The sequence below is a fragment of the Micropterus dolomieu genome, linkage group LG18 (assembly GCF_021292245.1).
Source record: "Micropterus dolomieu isolate WLL.071019.BEF.003 ecotype Adirondacks linkage group LG18, ASM2129224v1, whole genome shotgun sequence".
In the NCBI taxonomy this organism is placed as follows: domain Eukaryota; kingdom Metazoa; phylum Chordata; class Actinopteri; order Centrarchiformes; family Centrarchidae; genus Micropterus; species Micropterus dolomieu.
The window spans coordinates 29,485,800-29,494,978 of NC_060167.1; the positions used below are offsets into that span (position 1 = coordinate 29,485,800).

The window sequence follows — 9,179 nt, forward strand, 5'->3', positions numbered from 1 at the left end:
TCGATGCTTTAGTGGGCGGAGCCTGATTCGACTGTCAGTCTCACAGTCGAAGCTTCACAGCGAAACAAGGATCATGCCATTTTGGCGATGTAGGGGTGCTCAACGTCTGATTTTACATGGGTCGTCAGTGCGCATGTGTAAGCGTAGCGTGTATGTGTGCAGTGGCAGTGGCTTCACTGGTGTTGTGCTTAGTTGTCTGCACCTCGCCGGACTTTCGGGTAATTTATCACCGTTGATGAACCACACAAAGAATATTTTATTGTTTTTAAATAGCCGACTTCTTGAAATAGACCCGCGAGGAACCGCACGTGCATGCAGTTGTCGACAGCAGTAATGCACGTAAAACTCTGCACAAGACCGTGAACCACAGGGAAGAGAGACAGAGAGCGCCTCAGTTTAGCTGAAAATTTGCAGTGTAAGTAGAATGAAAAGAGACTGTAGCTAGAGTATCAGTCGCCTATAGGCAGGACTTGACAATTCTAAATCAAGTATGTTAATCATTAGTTGGGGACAGCCCTAATACTTAATAAATACTACTACAATGGACTTAATTAAAGAACATATCTGTACATCCAGGTCTAACAAAAAAGAGGTGTGTGTCTGTGTGTGTCAGTGTGTGTATATTCTTAATCAATCACAGTCAGTGCTTGAAGTGGGCCGGTACTCACCAGTACGCAGTGCCAGCACTTCTATACAACATATGCCACCATGTGAACAAGATGTGAATGGGAGGTACTGGTAACAGTGCTGACAAATTAATACTGGTAACCCTGGAGTGCAGGCTTGGTGGGTCCAGAGACTGTATAAGACACTCTGTAAAATATTAAAATCAAGAAAGTCCCTAGTTGTATGTATAGGGGATAGCTGTAACACTTTTTAAAGAAGTGTCACAACCCGGCCCACCTCTGTCAGCCAATGTTTAGCCAGCTGTATTAGCATAGTGGTTTGAAATTAGAAAGGAAAAAATGCATCACTACATGCAAACTACATGTCAATCTAATAATAATCAAACAATTTTATCTGTAATAGTATAGATACTAAAGAAAATATACTCTTGGCCAAAAAATGTACTTTCTGAACTCAAAATCTGTTTTTCTCCTTATCTCTAATTGGTGGAATTGGTGTTGTTACAACTCTCCCCATGTTACAACCATACCCGGTCTCCCCTAGTACTAGTACCCGGGCCACAGACGCTAAGACCGGGAAGAAGAAGATGCCACAGCCCTGTTCACAGGTGAAAGATTAGACAGAGAGGACAGCGAAGCCAGAGATAGAGCAGCTGAACAATATGCGTCTAAATGTGTTAATACAACATGTTATCAGAATCTCCCAGCGAAAATCAAATACTGTTGGTCAGCTACTGTTTTGTAAATGTACCTGAAAGAAAGAGCTGAGGTAAAGAGTTGCAGTAACTGTGTGTTCAAACAGGCTAGTGGAAAAACTAAAATCTGATGCTTAGCGTTAGTAAAGTTCTGAATATCTACATTTCACTGTCCTGTGGGGATTTTGTGGGAAATTCAGTAATTTTATTTTGCTAGCATTTTCATTTGATTCTGATTGTTTTTGTCTTGTCATTCTACATGTATAAATGTTTTAGACATTTACAAATGTTAATTAGCTATTTTTATTTAATGTCTGTTTTATTGTGTTGCCATTCATTCACTTGATATGAAATAGTGGCACTGCTGCTGTGTTTTTGTAGTATTTCTGAAATTGTGCCTTTATTAGTTCATTTAAATATTTTATTTATATCCAGGTTGATGATAGGTGCTGCTCTCTTAGGTTACGTTAGGTTACGTTCTATGTTTGGAGAGGTGTTCAACCAATTATGTGTACTCCCATGACTTAAAGCCAACCAGCTGACCCTGAGCAGCAGTTTGACAGTTCTCTGTCTCAGTGAGGATTGTGGATATTTTAGTCTTTTTATCTCAAGGCTTCATGTGGTGTGAAAGAGTTCAGTCATGACAATTTCAGTGTGTGTCCTGCAGCCTTTTTAAAGTAGTACTGCCATAGTGATCAATGGCTGTGATGCTGGTAGGTGGTTGTATGAGAGGCTAGACCTGTTTGTATGTATGTGCATTAGCAGGGCGGACATGGTAGAATAGGCTATAAGGTGGACCCTTCTGGTGGGCTGATCTGGAAAAAAGTCCAGGGCCATTTTTTACTCCCAGTCCGTCCCTGGATCCAAAGTGAAGATTTTCACAGAAAAGTGACGTGTTTGCACCCCTGGGATGTAAAATTCCCGCTGGTCAGAACCAAGCCATTTCATAATTATTTATTTTACACCCATTGTCTTGTGTCTTTGTCAGAATTGACTGTTACACGAGTGTCAAGTGTTACATTTGTAGGCTTAACACAATGATCCTAAAAATCATGTACATTCATAACCGGCTACTACAAAATTCTTGAAGGAAACACTGTGTGGCTGCTCACTTTATTGTTTTAACTCATATCCCAGTTTGTTGATCTACGTAAAGAAAAGAAAAGAAAGAAAATGGATTCTTCCCAGAGAGTAATGTGTGCCTGCATTGCTCCAACATGGCCAACCAGCTCAGGTCACAGCCTCCCTGTGTTTTGGACTAATGTTACTATCCACCTGTTATAATGGCAGCTTTGACTTTTTGATAGATTATATTGAGTTTCGTCTGTTATTCCGTTACTGTGTATAATTTGCCCATACAGCTATTAACTTTTTCCCTTTTCAGATGAACGGAATATGATTGGCTGTGAGGACCGTGCTACTCTTCTGATTGGCTGTTCCTTGTTTCCGGGGCACTCACTGACGTTTCTCGGTCTGCCCCGAGATAGACGGGAGAGAATGGCTGCCAGTGGAGGTTAGCAAAAATCCTCATTGTTTTGTATAGTAATCAGACTTAAAAAACGCTTTGTAAAGTTATGAATTGTGTGTTTACATGTTCGTTGACTATAGTCTTACAGACTAATGGAAAGTGTCATGACAAGTTGCATTGTCGTTAAACGAGGTCAGGCTCTAAACGACTCCTTAAAAGTGTTATCGTTAGCCTCGCTGTGCAGCTAATGTTAGCTAACTTTCGGCCGGTTAGCTCGCTACCCACAGCTGATTTTGTAAACACTTGTTTATGACAAGAGACAAATGTTAGACACGTGGTAGTTATAGTTACTGTTATCAGTAGCAATGCACTAGACGTCGCGCTAACTACTGTTATGTTTCTCTTGGATAGGAACGTTTGGACTGGAATAGTTTGAGTTTGTATCGTCCTTTATATCTCGCAATGTTGTGTCAAAGAAAGCTTGCTAACATTAGCTCGGTGCCTAACGTTAGCTGTCTGCTAAAAGTTGAGCTTGCATGTCAACTAGCCAACGTAACGTAACCGCGAGCATTGTTGTTTTTCGTGCTAATTAACCATTCCAGTGAATCATTGTACAGTATTACTATCAAATGGTTTGTGTTCTTGAAGTTGGCTTTCAGTCTAATTAGCCACCCACACAGTTAGTGCAGTCACCGGGCAATGATGAGATGTTAGCGAGCTAGCTACCACCTGGCGAGTCAGTAGTTTTCTATTCACTCATAGTTAGCCTTTGTCCTGTCAAGGAGTTAGCGTTGCACAACACGAGGTATTTGTTGGGAAAGGTTCTTGATCCGTAGCAGCTGAGAATATAAGAATAACTTTACAGTGAAACATTACAGAAGGCATGGAGTCGGGGTGCCGCTTGTATTACTTGCCATAAAACATGTGATAAGAAACTTGTTTACTTGGTAGACACTGCTATCCGGGCACACCACTGAATCCACGACTTTATAGGCCCATATGTAATCCACATGTCTAGAGCCGGTCTGCGAGAGTAACTTTGGCTCAAAGTTGGAAACAAGCCGATGTAGAAAAAGCGAGAATGGGTTAAAAAAAACAAAAACACAATTAGTCGCCAGAGTCATTTCTGTTATTGAGCCAGATAGACTCTTGGCTCATACACACTGTAAATTGTAATATCTAAATGAACATTGTTTTTGGGATATCCATTTTTTTAATATATATACACACACACACACACACACACACACGCACACACACACAGTATCTTTCCTACTTAATCAAACACCATCTCAGTAACCTTTGCAGTATTCATTTAAGGCAAACCTTTTTGAAAAAGAAATCTTACTTTAGTTTAATTAGCATTGTGTAGATTTATAATTATTATTGTCAGTGTTTTTCACATGTGTCATCTCAAACTCTGCCACCTCAAATTGTGTTATGTTAAAATGTACGAGACAGTACAGGTGTTATCATCAATCTATGATTTTTATTCTGTTTTAATTGGTCTGCAAAAAAAAAAAGTTATTGGATCAAGAGTCTCAAAATGCTGTTTACCAGTTCAAATGTTATTACCCGCTTTGAAATCACTATATTTTTTATTTTTTATAGGATACTGATCAAGTTTTTCATTGTTTTGTGCACCATTTCTAAGGGTGTTTTGTGGTCTTATGTGTTTCTGTGTACTGTGTTTTCAGAGGTAGGGAAGCTGTCACAAGTACAAAATGGGACACCTCCAAGCACCAACTACAACGGGGTAGATGCTGTTCACGCCTGTAACATCCTTCAGCAGCTCAAAGCCTTGTATGATGAAGCACAGCTCACAGACATCGTCGTAGAAGTGGACCATGGCAAGACTTTCTCATGTCACAGAAATGTCCTTGCAGCCATCAGCCCATATTTTAGGTAGGATCGTGGATTTGTACGCGTTTTGTATTTTCACAATTTAGTTGCTGAAAAACATTACTTGTTGAGTAAGCTTGGCTGTGGGTTTTGCTAATAAATGTTACACATTCAGATCAAACTAGCTTGTTTAAGTCATAATGCAGTTGTTGCACTAGAATTGATTCATATCGTTACAGCATTTGTGTTTTCTCCCCCATCACCACCAGGTCCATGTTCACCAGTGGCCTTACAGAGAGCAGCCAGCGGGAGGTCAGAATTGTTGGGGTGGAATCTGAATCCATGCACCTCGTACTAGACTATGCCTACACATCCAGGGTCACGCTCTCTGAGTCCAATGTCCAGGCCCTGTTCACTGCAGCCAGCATTTTCCAGATTCCTGCCCTGCAGGACCAGTGCGCCCAGTTCATGATCAGCAGACTTGACCCCCAGAACTGTATTGGGGTCTACATGTTTGCTGACGCCTACGGGCACCAGGAGCTGAGGGAACGCTCGCAGGACTACATCCGCAAGAAGGTCAGTTTAACATGAGCACAGGGTTGGTTTCTTAACAGTCACTTGCACTGTGATATGATGATTATGCCTGCTGTTGCTTTACTCCCTCTTTTTCATTCAATAGTTTTTTGAAGACCTTGTTTTGTTCATGTTGTGTAACAGTGCTTTCTTCGTGACTGCTAACAACTGAAACATTTCATGCTTTTGTGGTAGTTCTTGTGCGTGTCATGGGAGCAAGAGTTCCTCCAGATGACCAAGGAGCAGCTGGTAAGCATTTTGAACAATGATGACCTCAACGTGGAGAAGGAAGAGCATGTCTACGAGAGCATTGTCCGCTGGTTGGAGCACGATCTGCCTGGCCGTGAGGCCCACCTAGCTGAGGTTTTTTCCCAATGCATCCGTCTGCCCTTGCTGGAGGAGGCCTTCCTCAATCGGATACCTGCCCCCTTTGCTTGTGCCCTGTCCCTGTCTAAGGACCCCTCAGAGGCCAAAGCCCGCCTCACTGGAACCAATGGTTGCCCACAGCGCCTAGGTATGACTGCTTCTGAGATGGTCATCTGCTTTGACGCCGCTCACAAACACTCAGGGAAGAAGCAGACGGTGCCTTGCCTGGACACAGCAACAGGAAGGGTGTTCAAACTCTGCAAACCACCCAATGATCTCCGGGAGGTCGGTATCTTGGTGTCCTCAGACAATGACATCTACATAGCTGGAGGTTACAGACCGAGTAATAGCGAGGTGTCCATAGACCACAGGGCAGAGGGCGACTTCTGGCAGTACGAACACGCAGGCAACCGGTGGCTTACACGTGCACCTCTACTCAGAGCGAGGATAGGCTGCAGGCTTGTGCACTGCTGTGGGAAGCTTTATGCACTGGGAGGTCGAGTATATGAAGGTGATGGGCGAAATGCATTAAAGTCAGTAGAGTGCTACGATGCCAGGGATAACTGTTGGACAGCAGTCAGTCCTATGCCTGTGGCCATGGAGTTTCACAGTGCTGTGGAGTACAGGGACCGCATCTATGTCCTCCAAGGTGAGTTTAGGCTGCTTAAGTGAAACTCTGCAATCTCTACAGTGGACTGAGGATGACTGTGATGTGAAAAAATTTTCTGAAAATATGTATGTATGGTGTGACATTTAAATGACATACATAAATAAGTATGTTAAAGCGGTGTGCCCACAGCTCTAAATTACCTTTCCTTTTTGTTTTCTGCAGGTGAATATTTCATCTGCTACGATCCCCGTAAGGACTATTGGAGTCATCTTGCCCCGATGAGTATCCCTCGGAGTCAGGGTCTTGCTGCCTTGTACAAGAACTGCATCTACTACATTGCTGGTATCTGCAGGAACCACCAGCGCACCTTCACCGTGGAGGTCTACGACATCGAGAAGAACACATGGAGCCGCAAGAGAGATCTGCCCTTTGACCAAGCCACAAGCCCGTACATAAAGGCCATGCTGCTGCAAGGCAAGCTGCACCTGTTCGTACGAGCCACACAGGTCATGGTGGAGGAGCATGTGTTTCGCACGAGCCGCAAGAACTCCCTTTACCAGTATGATGATGAGGCAGACATATGGACCAAAGTCTATGAGACACCTGATCGCCTCTGGGATTTGGGTCGCCATTTTGAATGTGTGGTGGCCAAACTTTACCCACAATGTCTACAGAAAGTGCTTTGAGGTAGCTGACTTTGTGAACCCAAACTTTGAGGCAGAGGGAGTAGTGCGGTCCTGCCTGCCTTGTGCCTGGTGTAACCTTGGGTTTGCGCCACAAGGACCATTTTTGGTTAAGTCTTAAGTCGTTCAAACTTTAGGTTAACATGATCAAAATGGGGGTGCTTTTAAAGATTGCAGTATTTTTTATTTTTATTTTTTTCCAGGCGGCACCAGCTACCCACACTGATGCTTATTTAACAAAACCGTACAATGAATCATAAGTGCAATTATCCTATTTTTTGCTTGTCGTTGAGCCGTGTTTTATTTTTGTTTTAGATACTTATATAGGTAAGGATTTTTACAAATGATAAGCATGCAAATGAGGGTATTAGTGTGATAAAAGTGCCCTCTGGAGATATGGATGCTATGTGTCAGCATAAAGTGAAAATCTATATATATATATATATATATATATAAATAACTATATAAACTATATATTCATACGGGTAAGATGAGTACCTTAGCTCATTAGTAGGTTGTTGGCTCTGAGGTTTGTGTGTTGTCCCCCCCCCCCCTCCTTTTCTGTGCTCAAGTCTCTCTTCAGCTTATTTTATAGTTGACTTTTAATTTGAAGTGTGCTTGTGATTTGCATTACCTTAGTGTTTTTGAAGCTTGTATGATATTTTTATGGCCCTCTCTACCTTCATGTGCGTCAGTGTGTCAAACCATACACTATGTGTGGCTTCCGAGCTATTTTTGAGTTTTGTTTGCGATTCCAGTTGCATGGGGGCTGAACCTTCCCACTCTTTGAGTTGGCATCCATTTTGTGTCACATGCAAAGACAACTTTAGTGAAATGTTCGAGTACTCACTCTCCACATTGGAGAAATAAGGACGGAGTCAAATTTTGTGGCAACACTAAGTGGAACGTTCAGACCAACTAACAGGCTTACCTCAGAAACTCCAGATATACTTGATTAGGAGAAAAGGGACATTTCAGGCCATAGTGTTGGTTAAGCGACTGTGTGAAAAGCTCTGTTCAGCATTGATTAAAATGATTTGAAAAAGGTTGAAAGAGCCTTCCTCTTAAATGCCAAAAAAAAGAAAGCATTTGAGGTCTTGTTATAGTTGATCTGGACATTGAAAAGAATTTTGTGGTAGCAATAAGTCATGGAACTGTGATCAGGCTATTTTACGTTATATTACCTTAGTAAAAGTGCATTAATTGTTCTGCGTGCTTGTCTCTGCTGGTGAACATTGCGTTAGTTCCAATAATGATTGTGTGGCTGTTGCCATGGGTGCGGGCTTGAAGTGATGCGTAATTAAGTGCAGATCATTTGGGATGCCAATGGTGCCTGTGGCTTGACAAGGGGCAAACGGAATCAAAGACTGCTCCTCCTGATGAAGAATATCTGAAAAGTCTTACTCAGCGTTGCACTGAATCGCCCTCCACTTCGGCAGTCCTCATCTGCAAACTTTACGAAGCACCCTCCCTGAACAAGCGAGACTATGTAAACGAGCGAGGGTTTGCCCCGGGTTGTGCGCTAATTCATCTGACGGCTATGAATCCGTCTTTTCACGCCATCACGCAGAGGACGCATTGTTGGTGCTGCTTTTTTTTCTTTTTTGTTGACAATCTTGTATAGAAGAATTAATTCCACCGAGTGGCGTTCCCTGTGAAAGGGTGACATTTTCAGTGCCGTCAGTTTCCTTATGCAGGTTCTTGTGTCATCTTTGCACTACACATTTCCTTTTGTATTCTATCACAACGAAGAGTGTCCCTCTGTCCAGGAGAGGGGAAAAAAAGGATTTTAGTAACCCCACAGCAATCATTGAAGAGATTTACATGGAAGAGAATCCCAGAAGAGTCACATTCAGTAAGGACTTGAGGATATAATAAAACTTCTCCAAGAGAAGATCCACTGCTGACTGAGCTGGTTTTTAATTGACCCCCGGCTTTGAACACTGCGCTCAAAACAGCCCTCATAAAGTGTGAGAGAAGGTTTTGAGCTTCACCCACATGTCTACAGACGGCCATTTGAGAACCAGGAACGGAGAACTCAGGATTTCTACTGATACACAGTACTGTATTTAAATGTTTTTGTTATGTGTAATATACTGTACTATAGGGTTGCTGTACTTGCACAGTTTTTTAAACTTATCTTCAGTTTCTTTTATAACTTGAAAAAAAAAATAGATGTGATTTTCTTTTTGTTGTCTCCAGTGGCTGTTTTTCTTTTCTTTTATGTAATTACCTATTTAGTTATGGTAGAGTCATCCTGCTCTGTTGAGGAAAAAAATGTTTACCCACTTGAGTGATACATTTTGATCCCCCCCT

The 9,179-nt window shown here is 42.2% G+C and overlaps 1 protein-coding gene across 2 annotated transcripts; it reads left to right on the plus strand.

Moving 5' to 3' along the window:
* The first annotated feature begins 2,716 nt into the window (after nt 1-2,716).
* On the plus strand, nt 2,717-7,908 carry kbtbd8 (kelch repeat and BTB (POZ) domain containing 8). Of its 2 annotated transcripts, none has more exons than XM_046029053.1 (5): nt 2,717-2,834; nt 4,487-4,694; nt 4,901-5,207; nt 5,400-6,219; nt 6,403-7,908. In XM_046029053.1, the coding sequence occupies exons 1-5, from the start codon at nt 2,717-2,719 to the stop codon at nt 6,864-6,866; spliced, it is 1,917 nt and encodes a 638-aa protein (XP_045885009.1). In that variant the 3' UTR covers nt 6,867-7,908. The 2 variants fall into 2 exon arrangements, with proteins under 2 accessions (XP_045885009.1, XP_045885010.1); XM_046029054.1 differs by lacking the exon at nt 2,717-2,834 and adding an exon at nt 2,939-2,981.
* Nucleotides 7,909-9,179: the final 1,271 nt, after the last annotated feature.

Coding starts and splice junctions, on each gene's coding strand:
- kbtbd8 (XM_046029053.1), top strand. CDS start 2,717: ATGATTGGCTGTGAGGACCGTGCTACTCTTCTGATTGGCTGTTCCTTG. Junction 2,835..4,486: donor GAGAATGGCTGCCAGTGGAG/GTTAGCAAAAAT, acceptor CTGTGTTTTCAG/AGGTAGGGAAGCTGTCACAA. Junction 5,208..5,399: donor AGGACTACATCCGCAAGAAG/GTCAGTTTAACA, acceptor CTTTTGTGGTAG/TTCTTGTGCGTGTCATGGGA.